The sequence below is a fragment of the Carex rostrata genome, chromosome 15 (genome assembly GCF_964058835.1).
Source record: "Carex rostrata chromosome 15, lpCarRost1.2, whole genome shotgun sequence".
NCBI classification, from domain to species: domain Eukaryota; kingdom Viridiplantae; phylum Streptophyta; class Magnoliopsida; order Poales; family Cyperaceae; genus Carex; species Carex rostrata.
The window spans coordinates 5,801,027-5,823,095 of NC_135932.1; the positions used below are offsets into that span (position 1 = coordinate 5,801,027).

The 22,069-nt window shown below is 34.4% G+C and overlaps 3 protein-coding genes across 8 annotated transcripts; 2 read left to right on the forward strand and 1 right to left on the reverse strand.

Moving 5' to 3' along the window:
* Window positions 1-1,874: 1,874 nt before the first annotated feature.
* NPQ6 (YCF20-like protein (DUF565)) lies at window positions 1,875-4,122 on the forward strand. Of its 3 annotated transcripts, none has more exons than XM_078316463.1 (3): window positions 1,875-2,154; window positions 2,599-2,845; window positions 3,946-4,122. In XM_078316463.1, exons 1-2 carry the CDS (start codon window positions 1,943-1,945, stop codon window positions 2,840-2,842), a joined length of 456 nt encoding a protein of 151 aa, XP_078172589.1. In that variant the 5' UTR covers window positions 1,875-1,942; the 3' UTR covers window positions 2,843-2,845; window positions 3,946-4,122. The 3 variants fall into 3 exon arrangements, with proteins under 3 accessions (XP_078172589.1, XP_078172591.1, XP_078172590.1); XM_078316465.1 differs by lacking the exon at window positions 3,946-4,122 and adding an exon at window positions 3,282-3,753 and having other exon boundaries at window positions 1,895-2,154; XM_078316464.1 differs by lacking the exon at window positions 3,946-4,122 and adding an exon at window positions 3,295-3,753 and having other exon boundaries at window positions 1,895-2,154.
* Window positions 4,123-4,896: 774 nt separating this feature from the next.
* LOC144566041 (uncharacterized) lies at window positions 4,897-12,898 on the reverse strand. 2 transcript variants are annotated; one of them, XM_078315895.1, is made up of 13 exons: window positions 12,647-12,898; window positions 10,672-11,009; window positions 10,072-10,207; window positions 9,438-9,623; window positions 9,081-9,200; window positions 8,701-8,782; window positions 8,497-8,607; window positions 8,346-8,413; window positions 7,931-8,111; window positions 7,192-7,246; window positions 6,879-7,040; window positions 5,713-5,980; window positions 4,897-5,624 (listed from the first exon to the last, which is right to left on the reverse strand). In XM_078315895.1, exons 2-13 carry the CDS (start codon window positions 10,985-10,987, stop codon window positions 5,114-5,116), a joined length of 2,196 nt encoding a protein of 731 aa, XP_078172021.1. In that variant the 5' UTR covers window positions 10,988-11,009; window positions 12,647-12,898; the 3' UTR covers window positions 4,897-5,113. The 2 variants fall into 2 exon arrangements, with proteins under 2 accessions (XP_078172021.1, XP_078172023.1); XM_078315897.1 differs by lacking the exon at window positions 12,647-12,898 and adding an exon at window positions 11,787-11,880 and having other exon boundaries at window positions 4,909-5,624.
* Window positions 12,899-15,094: 2,196 nt separating this feature from the next.
* LOC144566519 (Got1/Sft2-like vescicle transport protein family) lies at window positions 15,095-17,695 on the forward strand. Of its 3 annotated transcripts, none has more exons than XM_078316554.1 (7): window positions 15,095-15,244; window positions 15,916-15,992; window positions 16,101-16,192; window positions 16,314-16,394; window positions 16,473-16,570; window positions 16,662-16,737; window positions 17,255-17,695. In XM_078316554.1, exons 2-7 carry the CDS (start codon window positions 15,965-15,967, stop codon window positions 17,285-17,287), a joined length of 408 nt encoding a protein of 135 aa, XP_078172680.1. In that variant the 5' UTR covers window positions 15,095-15,244; window positions 15,916-15,964; the 3' UTR covers window positions 17,288-17,695. The 3 variants fall into 3 exon arrangements, with proteins under 3 accessions (XP_078172680.1, XP_078172682.1, XP_078172681.1); XM_078316556.1 differs by having other exon boundaries at window positions 16,101-16,187; window positions 16,330-16,394; XM_078316555.1 differs by lacking the exon at window positions 15,095-15,244 and having other exon boundaries at window positions 15,898-15,992.
* The last annotated feature ends 4,374 nt before the right edge of the window (window positions 17,696-22,069 follow it).

Sequence of the window (22,069 nt, forward strand, 5' to 3'; positions counted from 1 at the left end):
AGAATAATAATCTAAATGGGAACCCATTAAGGATTTACAAGATCCATATGCACATTCATATCCAATAAATATTTGAGGATCCAAATACAGATTCACGTTATTTATCATAGTGAATTTTCGATCCGACTCGAATCATATTAAATGTCTTTTAATAACAATGACTTGAACTAAACTAATTTATATGACTAATTATATAATTATAAATTTATAGCATATGTGATACACATATATTTTTTTAGAAAGACTAAGTAGCAAGACCTTAGTTATATATTGATATTGAGAAGGAATTCTTATTTTGAATTTAAAACCTGCAATCTCTTACACAGAGAGCATTATCTTAATTAATTATTATGATGCATTTAGCTTTGAAACATTGTTATATTTGTATGTCTCCTTTGATCTATTATTACAAGTCACGAGGAGAGTAATACAAAGCAAAACCTTCTTCTAATAATTTTATTTTGAAATTTAAGTTTTAAATTTTGAGTTACTAATATTTTGAAAATGAAAGTATAATAAAAGTACAAAAAAAAAAAAAAATGAACCTCCTCTATCTAGTATCTAAAAATAAAATCAAAATTTTTAATAAATTTTGAATTCAGATTATGCAATATCTAAATGTAAATTTGATAAGTACTGAGAATCTTTTTTTAAGATCTATCTGCACATTCAATAAATTATCAGACAAACTTAAAAGGCAAAGGCTTCTATGGACATAAGGACCTATTTGTAAAATGAACATATTTTTATTTTCAAAGTTCAAACAGTCGATCCGAACCGTTCATCTTGTTCTCCATATTAATATGTGCTTGGAGACCAAATTTTATATTTTTCCGAATTTTTTTACTATTTATTAAGATGGGTACAAAAAAATATCATTGACAATTTTACGGGAAATCATGATCGACTTTCATGTCATATTGTGGGCTGGTTAACTCTGGTTGATTGATTCTGGGCTATGATAAGCAAAATTTAAACGGCCCATTAAGTGAACAAGCGTGGTGGCCTGCAATGCTGAATCAAGGCCTGGATTCAAATAACACGCTTTGAACCTATGTTACTGGGATACTCCAAATTGGAGTCCCTACCTGTGTCGGATACCAATACACGTTCGATATGGTCATGATACGTATCCGATACACCAGCTGGCGTATTCTTAGTCGATACGGTCACCGATATTCCGTTGAAATTTCTGGATACGTCTGAATACAGTTGAATACGGCTATCAGCGATGGTGAATCGTGCCCGCCCGCAACCGTCCCAGCCAAAACCTTTATCCACTCTGCAAGATTTTGTTTATGTTATATTACAATAATAACTCTGTTATTTAATATCTACTATAAGACTTTAGTTTTTTATAATTCGGTTTTCTTAAGCTCATCCAATTAGATTTTTTATGATTATTTAAATGTAATATACAGATTAATAAAAAATAATATATATATATATATATATATATATAATAGATATATCGTATCATAGATTTTTAAAAATTGTCGTATCGCCGTATCTACATCGTATTCAATACAATACCCGTATCCGTATCTTTGAACTGTCCACCGAACGAACCCTTGAAAATGGGAATTCGTATCCTCTACATTAACTCACATCTCAACCATCCAATATATTTTAAGATTCGTGCATACTAAATCTACATTAATATTAAAGGGCCACCTATGTTATAGGCAGGAACCGAATTACCTCCGTTTAAAACCAGACGGTTGAGATTCCATTTGAGTTACTGCAGAGATACGCATTCCGAAAAGGAGTAAAGTTATCGACAGAGTAGTTTTTACTTCATGCATTGCACGAGTTATATGCAGCACTATTTTGGTTTTATTGTCCATGAGCTGCATGAAGTAAAACATTCTCTGTTAATAATTTTACCCTCGTAAATTGTCAAAAGTTTCTTTTATTTTCCGACCACTGCAGCTCACCTCCTATGGCTTCCTGCTCAACCTTCCTCCTCACACCACTTCCAAACCTCAGAAATTACCACAATACCCTCCTCATACGACATTTCCGACCCCAGAGGCGCCTCGTAATCCGAGCAGCAGATACCAGCCAACCGCCAGGTTCGCCTCGTAGGCTGGTCGACCTGATCCGACTCATCCCTGACCTGTCCCGTAACTACTTCAAGAATAGGCCCCGCAGGTAGACCTCAAATCCTGTCGTTCCAGTCAAACAATTTATTCAATTTGTAGAGTTTTATACCTGGCTAGACCCAATAACCTATGAATCTACTGAATATCGAGATGAATAATCAACTTAGAGTTTGGTGAAGTATAATTTTCCACAGTTATGCTGTTATCTTACATGCAAATGGTGATATTTCTGTTTATGTACCTTTATGTAAATATGTGAGGTAGTTCAGTGTGTTACTACACTTGCTAAAATTTATTTTGTCAAATATTAGTCTGTGAAATTTTACCAGGTTTTCAATTATTAACTCTGAACACAAAATCAGAAAAGTGAAATAGAGCTATTATCTAAGTATCTAACTGAATGTAGAGAAAGAATCCTAATTTTGACTGGTACTAATTTAATTTGATTCAAAATGGAAATATCTGAACCAAATTAAACATGAGCAACATGCAGAGCCTTGTTTGGTGGCATATCACTCCTTGGTGGATTTTATGTGGCGCAGACGATCTCACTATCCTTTGGTGCTTTGGGCGTGAATGATGTCATTGCTGCAGTCTTATGTGTACTGTTGACCGAGTACGCAACCAAGTTTTACTACAGCCAGCCCAAAGTTACCTTTCCTGTGGCATTGTTGAATAATTTCAAGATGGGGTTTACTTATGGGTTATTTATCGATGCCTTCAAGCTTGCCAGTTGATGAGTAGGTTTCTTCTTTTTTACTTCTACTGTTGAGAAATTTCATATTCTGCCCTGCAAAGACAAAAAAATTCCACGTGTAGATTTATTGGTACATATAATATGTCGTTTGAGCCCAATCTCATTCTTCAATTTAAAGCTGCTGCTTTTGTCACCCTCTAGAGAACATATCTAAAACTTTTGACCAAATGAAATGTGTATATGGAATTTGACCTAGATTTAGCTTGGATCATAAGGAGAAATTTGAACAATAACTTTTAGAATGGGGTTTTCATGGGTTGTACCTGTAAGACTTTTGACTTTCAACTAAATTTTGAATTAAATTTCAAAAATGAAATTGAAGAAAGGTCCTTCTGTGTTGGTGTTATTCTGGTTTAGTACTGCCCAGTACAATAATTGATGCATTCTTAGACCAAGTACTGAGGATTTTATGTTTTGAGTTAAACGTTTCAGAGAAAAGAGTTAATAGTGGTGCTTTGGCAATGCTCTACTGCTCCTAAAGAAATTGCACTATGTACCCATGTGTGGATGTTGCTATCTATGTATAGTTTATACTTCAAAGCAAAGCTCTTTTTTCTGCTGTCTTTAAAGGAAGAGAACAATATTATGTTTCAGTATGACACAAAGTGAAAAGTTGCATATAGCATGACAATATTTAGAAAATATCAGCCACACCCTTTTCTCTCCATTGCTTAACCTCTTTTGCTCAATTTGGTCCTAGAATTGGTGACAGAGGAGTATTTTGGCAATTTGTAGAAATTAAGGTTTCTAAGGCTGTAAAGGACATATTTAGTGTTTTGTAACGAAGTTACAATATTATATCTTCCTCATTATGAATTGCGAGGTTATAATGATATCTTGCATTTTGCAGTATTTGCTACTTGGAGGTTTTGCTGATGTGTTTATGTGATTGTGTGCTTTGTTAATTCATGGTTTGTTTATTAGGATTATATTATTGTATTACCAGCTTAGTTAAGGTTCTTTTAAGTTCTTACCAAAGCTTCTTTTTTTAACCTAACAGTGACATTGCACCAGTTTGATTCCAAACCAACAATCCATTGTTAATCTGTCAGTTGCTAGCCTCATTTTATTTTATTTTCTTAGGATTTTGCTTCAATATGGATCAAAATGTCATGGGGAGAACGACCAGCAATGATGGTCAAATTATTTTATTTACACCTTAGAGAATAGACTGATTACAGATTTTGTTGTTTTCTAATTGGCAAATCGATGTAAATACTGTTTTGTATGGTTCCAGATTTCCAATTGTATGCAACAGAAAATCTTGAATTTACTTCGATACGTTTGAGCCAATTTCTGTGTGTTTTTGAGGTATGTTTTCCAAACTTTTTTATTAACGATCCAATTATTCACATGATATCTAAAAAATAATGTGCCAGTAGGATATCTAAAAAGGAAAATACAGAAGTGCAAAGAAATTTCCCTTTTAACATCAAATTTTTCGGTCAGGAACGATCTCTACTTGAGAAGCGAAAATTTTTCTTTTTCCCTTTAATATGTACTTGCACAAAGCATGATGAGCAATAATAACGAGGAAACCCTTTTTATTTCTTTTTTGGAAAGGGGACATGCATCCAGCAAAATCTAGATGGCTGGTGCAAAGCAAATTATTAGATCATTCGCATATTGTGTCATTGTACCTATCAAATCTGATATGAGTCAGTTTCTTACCCAATCCAGTTCTGCAAATAACTCGTTCAATCTGAGAAAGGAAGTTTACAAAGAGAGCCATTTTTAAGATGCAACAAGTTTACCTATTTTCAGATGCCTGTAGATTTGAAGTTTACAAGCATATCAATATATTGAATGTGCATATTGATTGTCTCATGCCCCTTTCACCTCCGTTTTCTCCACTACAAAAAGGATGTTGAAAAATTAGAGGGATGAAGAGGCTAGAGAACATCTCAACCTCACATTCAATCAATCTCAGCCATTGATCAGTGTCTGATTTTATGTAATTTTTTCCATGTATTTCACCTCCGATTTATTTTTGAAAGGTACGTTTCCATTGAAAGAAAGAAATGTACTGAATACACCTAACCAGTTTGATACTGATTACATCACACTGCACCTTGATCCAATTTCTTCATCTCGTTTAACCAGGAGAGCACAAAGTACCACAACAAAAATGAGCCAAAACTCTTATAAAGCCTGCTTCATAATGCAGCACTAAACCTCTCCTACCTAATCACTACCCGAAATAGAAAAGCACCTGACAAACACATACAGACACCTACTAATAACAATCTTCTCACAACGGCTCAGCTAACAGTTTCTCGAAATTCTCCCGTGCAGAATCACGTAACCTCCTTGCATTACTAATTTCATCCCTCAGCACTGGGATCTCACTTTCCATCCCAGCCGTCAAATTCAAAAGTCTATCCCCTTCCACTGCCAGCTTGGCCCTTTGCTCTATCAGTAAATTGACCTTTTTTCTCAGATCAGTTAGCTCCAACCCAACCTTGTCGAGTTCAAGAAGCACAGTTGCATTTGCACCTTCCTTCTGTGCCAGCTGGGTCTCCAATTCAGCCCTTTTAAGGTGATTCCCGGTCTGAAGAGTCTTTATCTGAAGGAGTCTCTTCATGCGGGCACGGAGTCGACCCACAGTAAATCCATTCTCCTCCAATGTATCAAGGCAGGATATCTTCTGCTCGAAAACTGCCATGTCATCATCAAAAGATAGCTTATCAACCGACGTTGCCACATTGGAATACGTCACCATCAGCCCGATTGCCATACCTTCCCGCACCTCCTGGCAATAACTGTCATGTACCAGGTTTTTCAATGTTTGTAACATGGCATATGGACAAAGAAGATAACATGTTAGTAAGGAGAAAATTCTACTAGTACCTTTCGAGCTTCCTGAAATGAGGTCGCTGAGGAATCTGCTTGAACACCTCCAATGTTTGTATGTGTTGCCAAATGGGCGAGTTCTTCAGGAGTGGAGATATGTTAGGGTCTGGTTCAGAATTCTGTGAGAGCAATAGCCGGTTTTGCTCCTCAATCACTGAAGCTAATCTCGGGTTTGTATCTTGGCTTTCTGTTAAGCACTCTACAGAAGAGCTTGAGTTTTGCTTACCAGGAATGACTGTTTTGTCCTTACCAACAACAGGATCACCTGCAGAATCCAAACCATTTAGTCGTGTGTGTTTATAAGGAGACTTTTATTCTTGATAAACATGCAAGAAGTTTTGGTTTTTTGGATTGAATGGGCACAAGTTAATCCCTGGTAAAGCTGCCTCAATAGTTGTCAGATGAAATGAGGATAACTGCCAAAACAGCCGTCTTGTCTCCGTAGGTATCTGTTGAGGCAGTTCCTGCACCTCTGATAGGACGAGAAACCTATGTTTTCTCAAGTACAGATTTCGTCTTTGTTGTATGCTCATTAGGTTTCCATGTTTAGTTTTATTTTATTTTTTCCTTTGTTGGAGTGCTAGTCAGTTGGCTGTATATTTGATACTGTCAGATAGCCTTAATGAGCATCAAATTAGCAGTTAAAAAGTAAATAAACTAAATGACTGACTGACAAAAAATGAAAAAAAAAAAGGGTTTGACTGGTACCAACCATAGTAACATGGTACGCAAATAATTCGCGTATAATTCACGTATAATTTGTTTGTTTTTTTTTTACTTTTCCGAACTGCACACCGAATAAAACGCAAAAAAAAAAAAAAAAAAAAGCGTATTATACGCGAATCATGAATTATTCGTGAAAAAATGCGGAAAAAACGCGAAAAAAAAAAAAATTGTGTTTTTTTGGGCTTCCTTGTGGTACCAAATCATTCCCAAATTATACCCGAATTATTCCCGAATCACAAATTTTTGACCCTGCCGAACCGAACCCGGTCTATTCATTTGTCACTATGGTACGAACTGCTATCAAAATTGACTGATTTACAAAAAAACCTACAGGAATGCTCTTGCATACTATGAAAAAGGAAATAAAAGGAAAGTAATACTGAGTCAGCATTCATGACTGCAAAACAGGCCAGTACAACTGATTTCAGTGCTCGTACCATGCTTTTCATCATAAGAAGTAGGGCCTACACCATTTGTTTTCTTGTTTCTGTTGCTATTGCATCGAAACGGATTGTCAGAATTCTCGTTTGACATTTCACCACCTTGGGACTCATTCTGCCTCTCACTATTTGAATCTTCATCGTCATTTGTCTTTTCTCCTGAAAAGAGAAAAAACTGTTACATCACTAACCAAGTACCTAAAACTCAATATGAGCATCTTTTCAAGCTCACAGATAGAGACTGCAATTCATTATTTTCATTTCCATGAAAATTGGTTTAAAATCAAACGCAGAAAGTAGAATGACTTACCTCCTTTATCGTCAGAGATATTTTTAGCAGTGCCGGCTTTCTTATGTCTCTTTATCTATCATTAAGTCAACAAAATAGATGTGATTTGAAATAGTTATTAAGGATTACCAAGGGCGGTAAATATATGTATAGGTTAAAGGTTGAGCTGATCCAGAAATAGTTATGCGGGCTTTTAACAAGTATAACCATGCTAGAACATACACTGACATAATATAGTTGAAGCAAGGTACTTGGTTAGCAATGTAAGAAAACTGCATATTAGAACTAAATAACATTTCTCCCTTCCAGCATTAATCTCTTTCTAGCCTGGTCCACCACACATAACTATGTGTAAGAAAACTGCATCACTATTAACCTGTTTTAACTGGCTGCAGGGTCACATTGATCTTTTATTTATAGTTGTCGAAGGAGATGAGACGTGATTATTGTAGTGGTGAAAGGAGATTTAATCATATTCTCAGGAGCAATTCCTCCCTTTTTAACTTTCATCTCACAGGAAACTAAATGAAAGAATTATTCATTTGCAAATACCAACTGGCACGCAGCAGCAATATTAGTTTAGCTACCAAAAGGAAGACATTACCAAACTGTTATTTCATTAATTGAGAGACCAAATTGATTTTTCATATTGTTCCGAGACCAAATATACAATTTGAGAAAACTAAGCAGTGGGGTGAAGCCAGCTAAAAGATACGGACAAACCCCAATTCTTGGTTAGTCTTAGTATAGAGTCACTAACATAATGACGTGTTTCTGTCTGAGGTGATTTTGGCTCAGCGGAGTTAATACTCGGAACAGAGCTAACTTGGCTCTCCATTGAGTCAGAACTGTTCTTCAATAATTCGGAGGTATGCACCTCATCTGGTGGATCCGCATTGTCAGAACTCTGTTGATGTTCCTTCCCCTTCCGTTTCTTCTCCCTGTTTTAAAATTAGGACTGGTTGTAAATTGGAAAGAAAATCCCGCACAAGTAAAACAGATTGTAAGCCTCACAACTGGACAGTCGCTAAGGTTTCAGACTGTGAGACTGAGGTCACAAATCACAGTACAATGTGCTTTACCATTAATGTATTCATGTTTCTGACATCAATGCTTACATTATTACATAATCACAGGAAAAGTCAATATAATATAAGAAAGTATACTAAACCTACAGTGAGGATGGCTCGAGTTTTCTGGCGAACTTTTCAAATTCCTCCCTAGTAAACCACTCTTCCGTAAGCTGTAAAGTCCAACATATTGCCCTCAAGAAAAAGTAGTCACTAAATTTCCAAAAGTATACAAAATTATTGTTTCATCACTTACAAAGTAAGGATATCCATCAAGAGAGATAGTATCTGGGCAACTTTCTAAGAACCGGAGCATAAAGTAAAGAACATATGTACCGCATTCTTCACCATTTATTTGTTGTGGCACCTGCGAAAGGAGTTAACATTGGACACAAATTGAAATTTAAAGAAGAAAAAGGACTAGAGAAGTAGAGGTTGTGTCAAGATGGATAGAATTTACCTTGGGAACTAGAAAAGGAATGTCTGTTATAAAGCTTTCGTCTTGTTTCCTCCCAGATACTTTGTATATGTCAGAAACAAACCTGTCAATAGATATTTTTTGTCAAGAGCATCTTCTTAACGTCCCAAAAATTACTGCATTTCCATTTTAACTTGAGTATCTAAGCACCAGATTATGCTACTAATTGGTCCATAGCAATATTTGCATGTGACAGCTAGTATTTTAGTCCGTACATTTCAGTTCCAATTTCTGAATTATAATTTTTAGCTTGATATTTTCTTTGCTCGATTATTGTTTTCTTGCAAATTCAGTTTTTTTTCTGCAACTTTGCCAAGGAGCTTTCTTAATTACAATTAAAAGGGGAAGTAACATAATCAAACCTTCTTATGTCATTCTCCAATCTCTTTGGACCAGCATCTATCAGTGAATCAAGAAGCAGCATGCAAGGAGAACGATTCACGTCCCCCAAATGACACAATATAAGGAGGCTCCAGTGACCCCTAAAACAACATAACACATTTCAAGCAAGATCTCTTGGTGCAATAAAAGTACAGTTAGTTTGAATAAACTGTACTTTTAACCATTTCAAACTTTTTGGCTAGGGAAAAGAGTTCTGATAACACAGGCTTAAAAGGTCAGTGCCTTGGGTATATATCAGAGTTCACTACTGTAATGACCATAGACAAAAATCAACCCAAATGAAATTTAACAGCAGGAAGAAAGTGAATGGGGCTTACCAACAAACAACGGGGACAAAAACATATTTCTTTGAGAAAACTCTCTTGTTCTTTATCCATTTGAGAATCTTATTTTTTCTTAATTCATCCTTTGTCCTCAACTCATCTTGATATGAACAGAACCACAAAGAATCAAAGTAAATGAAATATCTCCTCTTTTCTTCTGAAACTTCATTCCAGAGATCCCTACAGAAGCAAGACAAGCTCATTAAAATATTTACCTGAGCACTGCAATATTCATGGAATTTCTTCGAAAAAACCACACTTATTAGTTGCCGTATTTACAATTAACACCGTATCAAGATTCTCAAATTTGAACCAAAGCACCAAAACATGGCTTGGACCATTGACAAACTAACACCAAAACTATTGGCCGTGTTTTTTTTTTTATGTAAGAGCAGGCACGTACATATATGAATTGTAATCATGCAAAAATAATATTTAGCAGTACTCCCAATTAATATAGAGGCCGTGGCGCAAGTAATTTTTTTCTTTTTAAGGACAAATTTGTGACTTGTATTGACTTGAACCTTGCTTAGTGGTTGGTCAGTATAAAAAATAACCACAACAATGTGTCCATTGCTGTAAACACAAATACAAGTGAAATATATAATGCTATTTAAAATCAACATACTCCAATAAAGACTCAAACATGTTTGTGTCAAGCTTCTTGTCTCTACTTGATCTAGTAATCCTTCTCTGAGATTTCATCGCAGGTCCTGATTCAGGGCTCGAGTAATTGTTTCTAACCTCAGATCTTTTAGTAGACCCTGTCAAAATGGAATTACTATGGTGTCAGTCATCAAAGAACACTTTTGAGTAAGAAAAGAACTTAACACATGCATGTCAAGATTGACGATAGCAGATTACAGTCCCTACCAGTATCTGTATATAGCAGCCAAATTTCAGAAGTACTGGCTGATCCCAATTCTTTTGTTTTGTTTCGTCACTTCTTTCTCACTACTATTTTCAATTGGTTAATTGACCCTTCTCAGTTGTGACTTAACATCAAGATAGAGCTGTATATGATTAAGATTAGAAAGTACGGCTTGAGCACCTTAATCAACATATATAACAGTGATGCCTAAGCAACAGTATGGAATGGTCCTAAATAAACTCAAATTTCAGTAGGCCAATATGGTATAGTGCATTCGGTAAGTTGGTATTATTAGTTATAACTAAATTTGAAGTGTCAAAATATGAAAATCAAATAACAACACTAATTTGAGTGAACCTTTTTCTTCCTTCATTTTCTTAGACTTCACATGGGCCTTCAAGAATGCCAACGTTACGTAGCCTCTCTTCTTCCTCTTTTTTATCTTCTTCCTGCTTACAGCAGGGCCATTTTTTATTAGGCGCACCATTTGATTCTTAACCTTCTCAGGTACACTCTCACAGACAGAACCATGGCCTTGTAAGCCGGCAAGGTGGTACTTGAAATCAGTAATGCCGCCGCCACCAACTTTCTTGTGACAGTACCGGCATGTCATGGTGCTCCTAAGGCCTTTTATGCTGTCACAGTGGGCCCATGCAGGGTCAAGGGGATCCATTTGCGCGAGCTCTATGGTACAGCTAGGTATTGTAACCAGAAAGGAAAGAAAATAACAAAATATTGTGAACATGGAGTTATCAGGAAATGTCAATTTCATCCCACCTCTACTATAATACTGATAATAGCAGGTGTATAGCTCAACATGCTGGGATAATTCTTTAGTTAAGTTAGGTAAACCAATTTCAGTGCTACAGGCATGGTCATTTTTTTGGCTTCTTTTGGGTGCTTTTATTGGACACATTTTTTTTGTATTTTTCAGAGAGAACTAAGTAAAGGAGCAAAATCAGTACCCTAATCTGAGTTGGAAGAGGAATTTTATTGGTTCTGACAAATGCAGATTAGTATTTTCTTTGTTTTATCAGGATCCTTATTTCTCAACTATCCAGTTTTTCTTGATTATCTCCAAATTTTTGCTAATTCACTCTGACAAAATCTTGAAGTAAATCTGGTACAGACGTTCACAATTACATAGGCTCATCCCACTAGAAGCAATTGACCCTGGTACAACCTGGTCATGCTTGGTAGATACTGTGTCGTATCGACCCTGATTTTAAATTGTACCAAATACTTGTATTTTCTAAATTTTATATCAATGTTGGAACCTAGGTGGACAAAAAAGGGCTATCTGCTGAGACAGCCAACAAAATAGGAGCAATTGTAAAAAAGCACGGATCCATTTGAAATTCTGTCAGAACTGAAAACAAAAGGACAAAAAAAGAGACAGCTGAAAAGCAATAGAAAGGGTAATAGAGAGCGGAAGATTAGCGCAATAAAAAAGAAGTGGAAAATAAGCTTACAAGGACTGAATGGAAGCGTAGCGTAATAGAGAGCAGGAACACAGGAAACCACTGGAGAGCGCAGGTCACCACAAGAAAAACAAGGGTGGAGCGGAAAAAGGGAAAGCACGAGAGCACAGGAAAGAAGAGACCGATGAACTTCCAAAAATAAAATATAGAATAAAATAGGAAAGGGTATTTTTGCCTTTTTATTATTTTAACCAGGAATTAACTATGGTTAACTCCATAGTTACTGTGTAATTGGTTTAACGAAAGATTTTGTAGAGTTAAGGGATAGATTGGATAAATTCAAGTGTTTCAGGATAAATAAGAAATTAGAAAAGTCTGTGAGGGTATACAAAAAATCAACCCAGAATTTAAAAAAGAGAAAAAAAAAAAAAAACAGATATTCTACTACATGATCCCAATCAAATTGAAAAAAGGGAACAAAATCAGATATTAAACAAACAAAATTATCGTATTTAACACAAGAACAGTCAAACAAATACATGACAGTTATAACAGTTATATAACATATCAATACATGTAACAGTGTGTTATCTAACAGGGTTTCTAGCAGGACTTTACAACACTAAACCCTATGGTTCGAACCTGGTCATCAAACAAGAAACAAACTGAGCTGCACAATATGTATAACTTTGTAATATCAATAATGTAGAGAGTTCAGACTTCAGAGCAACTGTTACTGAAACCAGCCAGGGTATTCTACCTATCAGGTACCAATACCAAATCAGAAATTGAGAATTCCAAAAAGAAGCAGATATGTTTTGCTAGGTGATTATCCATATCCCTAAGTAATGCAGTGAAGGTAGTTCTAAATTAAAAATTGTAGGAAGTGCTTAGTTGCATAGAGGGATTACCTCACTAGCCCAAAACCCTAGAATCACTGGTTCAAGAGGTCACAGAGCAAGCTACAAGGACTTAGGCGGCGCTGAGTTCAGTGCTTTGGTCTACCAGTATCGCAAAGTTAAAATGAGAGTTTCCGAAATAGTGACCCTTCTTCTTCCGATCCTATTTTGGGTTTTCGGGTTTTTTTTTTTTTCGGCTAAGAGGATTTTCCGTTTCTGTTCGAACTTTCTAATAAATTCCGAAGCACATTCAAAATCAATTTTGTCTTTTCCTTTCGAGGAAGGTTAAGGATAAATTCTGGATAAAGATTTTAACAGAGTGGTTTTAGCTTCATGCAGCGCATAAACCATATGCAGCATTGTTTTATTTCTACAGTCCGTGCGCTGCATGAAGCCAAAACTACTTTGTTAAACATTTACCCTTAATTCTTTTGGGGAAGGCCACAAAGGTTAACATTGACCAAATTTGTTTGACTACACTTATCTCAGTCGTACCGTATTTTTGTGAAGTGCGCTGTGAATTTATTTATTTTATTTTTAAAATTTAGGTGTTTTTTTTTAATTATTCAGTATAATTTTTATATGAAAATGTACTTGGAGATTATATTTTATATTTTTTAATTTTTGTTAGATTATATTTTATGTTTTTTTATTTTTTTAATATTTTATATATAAATTATTATTATCTGATGGTTGAAAAATTTTAGATCAGATGATTTTCTATCTATTTAAAAAAAATTATCTTAAAAAATATAAAACTTAATTTCCATGTACATTTTTATATGAAAATCATGTTGAACTATTTGGATATTGATTATTTAAATTTTGTAAACAGAGATGTTGTATAGCAAGATCATGTTGGTTTAATTTTACTCGATCATGGTTTATTTCGATTTTACTCGATTCAAAATGTTAGTTAAGTTGGACTTAATTAAAAACATAAAAATATATATAATTTGTGTAAGAAAATTGTCGATGATACATTTTACTATTTATAAAATATCCATCGACTGTAAAAAAAAAAAAAAAAAAAGTTGGGCTTAATTGATTGGGTTATTCTTATTACATCTCTAGTTGGTTTGGTTCCGATGTAGGTCAATTTCATAGTAATTTCAAATGTATGAAAAATAAAGATAAAAGTTTGTTCTTGACTCCTGTCCTGAATTATGAAAAACAATTTGGTGGGACCCACGTTATTCTTAAATTATTGTTAAGTTTTCTAATTCAGGCTTTTTATAAAACAATTTCAAAGAACCCTCATTCTAAGTGCAAGGGTTGACATTTATTCTAATTGGTGGGACCTGCATTATTTATTTATTTGAATGATATTGCTTAATTCAGAAAACCCTCATGGTTAGTTATGAAGTTTTCAAAAATTGATAGTAAAGTCAGAATTTTAAAATGTTGAGGTGCTAACTAAAAAAATTTCGACACAATTATTAAAAAAAATTATTATAGTCAGCTATTCAAAATCAGAGATAAGAGATCACAGAATAAATAACAAATAAGTGATCTGTTGTTTCTAACAAAAAGAGCAATCTAGGTTACCTTGTCATTCTCTTTTGAACAAATTTACTTTAGTTAATATTCTATTTTGTCACACAAGCCAAACAAAAATCTTTATTTTGAGAGGAATTTTGACAGCCCATAAAATAAAATAGGTTTAATTAGGATTCCCACCAAATTAGAGTCAAAGGTACAGAGAATGAACAATAAAATTGTCTGAAAGAGACCATCTCCATTTGATCCGAAATTTTTGTGGAGAATCCTAATTAAAATATAAAATCTGAAAAATATTACTATAAAATCTGAAACTTTTTAATTATGAATAGACAAAAATATAAAAAATATAAAATTTAATATGCAAGTATATTTTAATATATCTATCATATTGAACTGTTTGAATCGACTATTTAAATTTTGAAAAAATTTAAAATGTAAAATGTAATTCCGTGTCAAAAAAAAGAAATGCAAGTGGATCTCTCCTCACATTAAAACTACATTAAAACTACATGAAAGATACAATGCACCTTTATACATTTCTCTGAGGAATATATATATAATTATCTTGTACAGGTAACACGTCACCAAGTCACCAACTAACCGTTTCCTATAAAAAAAATATATGATTATGTCACTAATCTATTAGCTCATAGGCCAATTAACAAAAAAGAAAAAAGTAAATGTACGTCCCAAGAAAACTCTTTTTGCCTCGGCGGTCTATTAACCATCAGATCCGATCCGCCATTATTTCCATTCGGATCCGCTGAAGTAACTTAAATTTTAGGTTTACATCTAAACTGTTCAATCTGCTCTTGCACGAGCAGGATTGGCCCAGATTCTGATCGGACGGTTTGTGATAAACTCAAATTTTGGGTTACTTTAGGGTACCCGGAACCCTTTTCTTTCCTCTCTTTAATTTAACGAAACATTTTTTTTGAGGCAACATACTTCACGCTACGGCAAACTTACTCTCTTCCGATCATCAATCACATCCACTTTTGAATAATCGAATCGGTAAAAAAAAAAAAAAAAAAAAAAGGGAAATCGAAATCTGAAGAATTAGTCAGTCGCGAAAAAACTGGAAGAATCGGCGTAACTCTGGTATAGGTGAGTCTCTTTCGATCCAAGCGTTTTTTTTATCCCAAATTTAAAATGCTTTTGAGCAGTGGGTTTGAAAAATCGCACAATTTCCGGATCGGATTGTAAAACCGCTGCCATCCGGATAGATTGATTTGGTATTGGTAGCAACGCAACAATGGACTGATTATTGCTTGCTATGGTAGAAGGTCCTAATTTTGATTACATGGTTAAGTACTTCACAAACAATAGATCAGCTTCGTACCGGACTGGTACGGTTGTGGAGTGTTGTGGAGTCTTGTGGTACTGGTCAGACTTTATTTTGCTGAATCTAGAGTAAATTCTGGCTGTTCTGGCACCAGTATTGTCTGGTATCACATTATCTGACTGATAGCACATTAGAAAGCTCAAATTCATATAAATCTCTTAACTGAAAATTATGAATTTAAGCACCTGGAAGAAAATTCTTTCACTTAAGTACGCATGGATGTGGGATTGTTTTATACGTTTGTGAAACAAATTATGACATATTTCACTTTCATCAGTTTGATAAATTTGGAATTTTCGAAAAGGCGATCCTGAAATTGCACCTTAAATAAAAAAAAGGATGAAGTATGGTACATTCGAAACTGATTTGTGTGAGTGTATTGTTTTTTATTAACAATTCAACCTTGATGTTCAAGACTTTTTTTTCCTCACAGGTACTTTTAGACTTTCATTTTTGTAAGGTTGCTTCATTCAGTGTAATAAATGGCATACGAGATAAGTGAGATAAAAAGTAAAGTTCTCTCTCTTTAGTTCAAATTACTCATTTTACGCATCCAGAAGCAATAGAAGTGGACTTTATTATAAAAATAATATTTGATGTGCTTTTTGAATAATGCAGAGGTTGGGATAGGTCTCATAGGGTTTGGGATCTTCTTCTCCTTCCTTGGTGTTATTCTATTTTTTGACAGGGGTTTACTGGCTCTCGGTAATGTATGATTTTATCCTTAATATTTCCATCTTTCAAAATTTCTTCACTAATTCTTTTTGCCCAGAATAATACTGTTATTTGTAGCATTGAGGTACTTACTCTTGAATCATTTTCTTTTACCAGCTATTCTTTCTCTCAGGTGTGGGCCTTCTTCTTGGGTTCCAATATATGCTCCAGCTCTTTACGAGTACACGGAATCTTAAGGTAAATAAATAAAATACTATTATTGTCTTTGGCTTTTATTTGCACGGTTGGATTTACATATGGTTTTGTGCAATGCAGGGATCAATACCTTTTTTCCTAGGAATATTTCTCATACTTGTGCGTTGGCCTATATTAGGTATTATCATGGAGATTTATGGTTCCTTTGTTCTATTCAGGTTACTATTTATGTTCCCTTTCAACACTGGAATTTTTTTTCATTCAGTAAATCCCGTTTCATTATCTTATATTAATTTCCCTTTTTAACAGTGGTTTTGCCCCCTCCATAAAAGTGTTCCTTTGTCAAATACCGGTGTTGGGATGGATTCTTCAGTATCCTTTTCAGGTACAGTTCTAGCTCCATTTTGGTGACCAAAGCCAAGATTATAGTGCCAGCCGATTCTTTTCGAGTACTTTGGGTCAGTACTGGTGGCTGGACTCTGGACCATCAAATCTCACTTAGGTCTTAAATAAAATTAGGTGGGTCATTGATCCAGAAACTTTCATTAAATCTCAATCAAACTAAGAAAAATCTAAAGTATGACTTAATACTGACATATAAATTCCAATGCAGTATATAATATATTAATATTCATTGGCTCTAACTTCAGAAAAATATACCAGTAACAGTATTGCCTAGCTTTACTGACCTGTACCAGTGGCACTACTGTACAGTAACTTTTGATTATGAATAGGAAAAAAAAAATGACAGTAAATTTAAGTTGAGTTCTCTTGCAAAAGACCCAACATAAATTCTGTTCTTCTAGTTTCCTTGTACCAGGATTCAAATTACATTTTAGATTAGGTTGTTGGCGTCACTAATTTTTTTTTTTTTTGTTGGTGGTTCTTTCTTGTGAGTACAGTTCTATGATAAGACCAGACATCTTTTTGGATGAAGAATTATGGAAGATTGTTTTGCAAAAGAAAATGGTCTTGTTTCATGCTAACAAAAGAAAAAGGTGTATCTTCTTTAAGAACATGAAGATGTATCTTCTATAAGAACATGTGTGGTTTTTCCTTTTAAATTTTTTTGGGGCAAAATACAAATGGTGAAAACCCTAGGTATCTCATATGACTTTGGGTCTACAGCTCCTCTTCTTTTGTTTCCTTTTTTAAGAAAAGAAAGATATTAGGCAATCTAGCGATGCATAGAAAGTATTTGTGATGCTAAGGTTTTGTAGTATTCCATTATGGCTCTCTTGTTTGGGATTCTTGCATAATATGCTAGTGTTTGTAACTTGTAAAGCAAATGGTAGCCAGTAATTGTCCTTGGTATCTTTGTAAAATGGTTTTGTGTTTTTCTTCTTGGATTGTTAGGATGATGAAAAAACCATTTAATTTTTGAATTTGTTATTCTAGGGTTGATGTCTTGATGACAAGTGGCCCATAAAATACATGTATGGCCTCTTCAGCATCCATTATGTTACATGAATCCTTACTCAATTTTGTATTTAATGCTGCTCTACTTGTATGCTGTGATAAATTTTGTATTATTATTGCAAAATTGAAAATACTATTAACCTGATAATATTAAGGATTTTAACTATTCCAAATCTGATTTTTTGCAAATACTAAGGATGGTGCAATAAAGAAAGTAGTAACTCATTACTCATCTACAACTCGAGCAAGTACAAAATGAGCTGAATAAATATTAAATGGTGCATTTAATATGAGCGGTTCTCAAGTGTGAAAATTTATTTCCTTTCAGTCTGAGAGTTTTGGAAAGTGTTCAATTAAAACCTAGCAAGTAGCAACAGTAATGCCTAGAGCACAGCAAACCTGCATTACCATTATTATATATATATATATTTTTTTCCCAGATGGCAGTAGAAGCTTAAGCAAAAAAAAAAAAATTTAGTGAGATGAAAAATAGAAATTGTAGGCGCTTGTATATTTTTGTATCTTTAACGGTATCCAATTAGTGTTCTACCACTCTTGTGCACATCTTCTTAATACTATATGACAATTTGTTTGAATTTGAAGTTTTGAACGTGCTACAACATGAATGCTTTTCTATGGTATATTTAATTGCCGTACAAGTTTGTTTTGACTATTATGGCCATTGGTTAAAGAGAAAATTAGAGTACCTACTGTACCTGTAGCAAATTAAAGAGACTTATTTAATTGAACAGAAAGAACAATATTCAATGTTTGTTATGCGTAGAACAAATGTCAAGAGTTGAATAAATAGTTTTCAAACATGCACACATTTACAGTTTTCACCCCCTGTACTGTTTTTTAAGTCACTTGAAACTAAAGTAGTAGACAGTTGCAAATATATATTATGTAACTTCTATTGTTAAAATGTGAAGGATTTTTTTGAAAATAAATGAGGCTCAATTGACCTCCATACTTTCTTATTGTATCCGCCCTTGGTACCGATAGGGACGGATTCACATATAGTCAGGGGGGCAATTGTTGTTTTGGATTTTGAATTTTATGGATATTTAATGGTTCAGACTAACTTTGCCTTTTCCCTTCAGAATTTTATTGATTCCCTTTCGGATTCTAATTTGTAATTTGAGCTAAATTTATAGTTTAAATTAAAATAAATTTGTTGAATTTTGATTATAATTAAGCTATTTAAATCCGATTTGTTATTTTTTTTTGTCTTTGATCAAAATTCTGAACCTGACTACCGATTATGTTACTCAAGCTTTAAAAAAGGTTGAATCGCACTTATTTATTTGTACACCATTATGCAAGGTTCTAAATAACGCACTATAGCATTTTCGAACTATAAAAGCTACAGCTCTATTGATGCTATAGCGCACTATTCCGCATTATAATGGCGCTATTTAGATATAGCATCATTTTTTTAACCATTCCGCTACGCTATTTAAACCTTTGCCGTAATCAAGATATAGGTGGCGCATGTTAAGATCATGGGGGTGTTTTCTACTAAAAGGGAAGTAAAACCTGGCTTGAAAATTATTTTATATACTAGGTCTTGATCCTGTGCTTCGCGGGGATATTTTTTAGAATTGATATATATCATTATTCTCATACCAAGACATTATCTTTATCGGCAAGTATTATAAATTATTCAGGTTTATATTCATCTCAAATTAACACTACATTAAGTAATTTTATATCGATATTGACAGTAAAAAAATTTAAGGTTTATGAACAACATAGTAAAATTCTGAATAATATTTTATTTTGAAGCACGTGTTTATGAGAATCGATCAATTTTACACAGAAAATACTGTGTACAAAACTTTTTTTTTTATGCTGATCATTAGATCAACATCTCGGAAATAGTTTCATGTCATGTCAATACAGATTCATTTATTTTTCGGAGAAAAGTTGTTGTTGCACGTGTTTATAAGAATCGATCAATTTCATGTCTTAATCAAAATCAGATGGTTATGAAAATGCTAAAACAGGATTGAACGCCTTGGTGCAACTAGGGCGGTAAATGAGTCGAGTTTGAGCGAGTTACCTCCAACTCAAACTCGGCTCGTTTAATAAACGAGCGAGCCAACTCGAGTTGAGATAATAATAACGAGTTGTAGAGCTAATTCAAACTCAGCTTGTTATCAATTCGAGTTGGCTTACAACTCGTTTAACCAGTGATAGTATTACAATACAAGTTCAAACATATTTTGCACGAATCTCAAAGCACAAATAACAGTCTAGAGGTTCGGGTTTGATTATTTTGGGATTCATTGTGACCAATACTATGTAACTTTATGTAACTCAAGTTATAAATGAACGAGTTGAGGCGAACTCGAACTCAGCTCATTTATTAAACGAGTTGACCAACTCGAGTTGTAAATGAGTGAGTTAAAGCGAGCTGTAAATGAGCGAGTTACGAGTTCGAGATCTTTTGCCCAGTCCTAGGTGCAAGGTTGGAGATGTGTACAAATGGTCATTGATGTTCGTATCCTCTGCATTAACTCAAAAGGGAATCTTTTCAGTTAATGAATATTGACCATTCGATTTATTTTGAGATTCGTGCGCACTAATATTAAAAAGCCCTCTATCTCATCATAAGTAGGGCCGGATTGGCTACGTTTAAAATCAAACGGTTAAGATTCATTAACTCAAATGATTCCTTTTTGAGTTAATGCAGAGGATACGCACTCCATGGGTTGTGGCCCGGCACATGGAGATCTCCATTTAGGATCTAGTGAGGCAAGACACAGCCTGTCACCGCACAAAGTGAGTCAAAACTCGAACTATATCCATACTGACAAGATACCCGAATTATACCCGAATAATTCTTTTCTGGGGTGATGCCGAACCGAATGCCGAATTATTCGGTTGACCGAACTTTGACAGAATTAAACCAAAATAATTAGCGAATTTTATGAACTTTTCTCGAATTTTACGAATTATTCACGAATTTTTCCAAGAAAATTATTATTTTTTGGTTTTTTTTTACTCCCTTATAGGACTGAGATTTCTGATCCGAATAATTTCGAATCATTCCCGAATTATACCCGAATTATTTCCGAATCACAAATTTTTGATCTCGCCGAATCGAACCCGAATAATTCATTTGTCACTATGACTATATCGGTATAAGAATGACGCAAAACAGTAGGCTATATGAAAATAGAGCAAAAGATCCCCAGCTCCATTCCCACACTTATCTATTTAGACTTATTCAGATTCTACTGGTCACGTGAAAAAAAAAATCACTCAGAGTGAATTTTTTTTTCCCACATTAACAGTAAAAATCAATTCAAAAATTTTGAGTTCCCATTCATACATCCGCCGAACAAGGTCTCAGGGAATTTTATGTATAGCCCTAAAAACATTAAAATTACGTATATTTTATTAAAATTCTTAATATCATATTTGCATGTTTACTAGTATTTTTAAATGCGTCCATATGGACGCATATGCATATGCAGTCTGCTCCTATGCTCAAAATGTCATGAAGTCATATTACATATTTGAATATGCAACCTTGATATGCGGTCATGTAAACGTATATGTTATCCATGTGAACCGCATAATACCACATGTTGTCCATCTGAACATTAATTATTAGGGATCGACTAACAGTACCCCCTATTCCGTCCCCTATCTGTTCCCAGCGCAAAATGACAAAAAAGTACAACGGGGGACCACTAACTGACGCGCACATGTGGTAACTGCCGGCAATGAGCAAGGGCTAACGCGATTTTATTTATTGTCAAAATGTATAGTATTCATACCTACGAATTTAAGTACTATTACTTATTATCTATAATATTCGTCAAATATAAACATAAACTGGAGGGGACCATTAATTTTGGGGACCAGTAACAACCAGGGGGACCGCTAAGGACGTCTGACAGCCTGGATTGAAGACCGCAACCGTCTAAAAGCGACATTTCTCAAAATTAGGGACCACTATCAAGATTGGAAACCTTTTTTTTTTTTTTGATTTAAAACCCGTAGGTTGTCTTCATTTATCCAGGAAAAGGCATTACATGAAGTAAAATACCGAAATCTAGTACTGTAAACAAACTAAACTAAATCTAAGACAGAACATGGAAATAAATATAGGATGCAAACAATGCCCTATCAGCTTGAATGTAGAAATTAACTTAATTAAATTATCTCTAAAAAGCATGAAAATAAAACCAGTAAAAAGCCTTCTCCTAGAAACTTGAAATTCTATGCTGCTGTTTGTTGCGCCTGTGTACCAGTTCCTATCAGGAATCTGCCTGGGTCAAGCT

Coding starts and splice junctions, on each gene's coding strand:
- NPQ6 (XM_078316463.1), top strand. CDS start 1,943: ATGGCTTCCTGCTCAACCTTCCTCCTCACACCACTTCCAAACCTCAGA. Junction 2,155..2,598: donor TTCAAGAATAGGCCCCGCAG/GTAGACCTCAAA, acceptor AGCAACATGCAG/AGCCTTGTTTGGTGGCATAT.
- LOC144566041 (XM_078315895.1), bottom strand. CDS start 10,987: ATGGATCCCCTTGACCCTGCATGGGCCCACTGTGACAGCATAAAAGGC. Junction 5,981..6,878: donor TTCTTATGATGAAAAGCATG/GTACGAGCACTG, acceptor TGGATTCTGCAG/GTGATCCTGTTGTTGGTAAG. Junction 5,625..5,712: donor CATTTCAGGAAGCTCGAAAG/GTACTAGTAGAA, acceptor GGTACATGACAG/TTATTGCCAGGAGGTGCGGG.
- LOC144566519 (XM_078316554.1), top strand. CDS start 15,965: ATGGCATACGAGATAAGTGAGATAAAAA. Junction 16,395..16,472: donor CGAGTACACGGAATCTTAAG/GTAAATAAATAA, acceptor TGTGCAATGCAG/GGATCAATACCTTTTTTCCT. Junction 16,738..17,254: donor TTCTTCAGTATCCTTTTCAG/GTACAGTTCTAG, acceptor TTGTGAGTACAG/TTCTATGATAAGACCAGACA.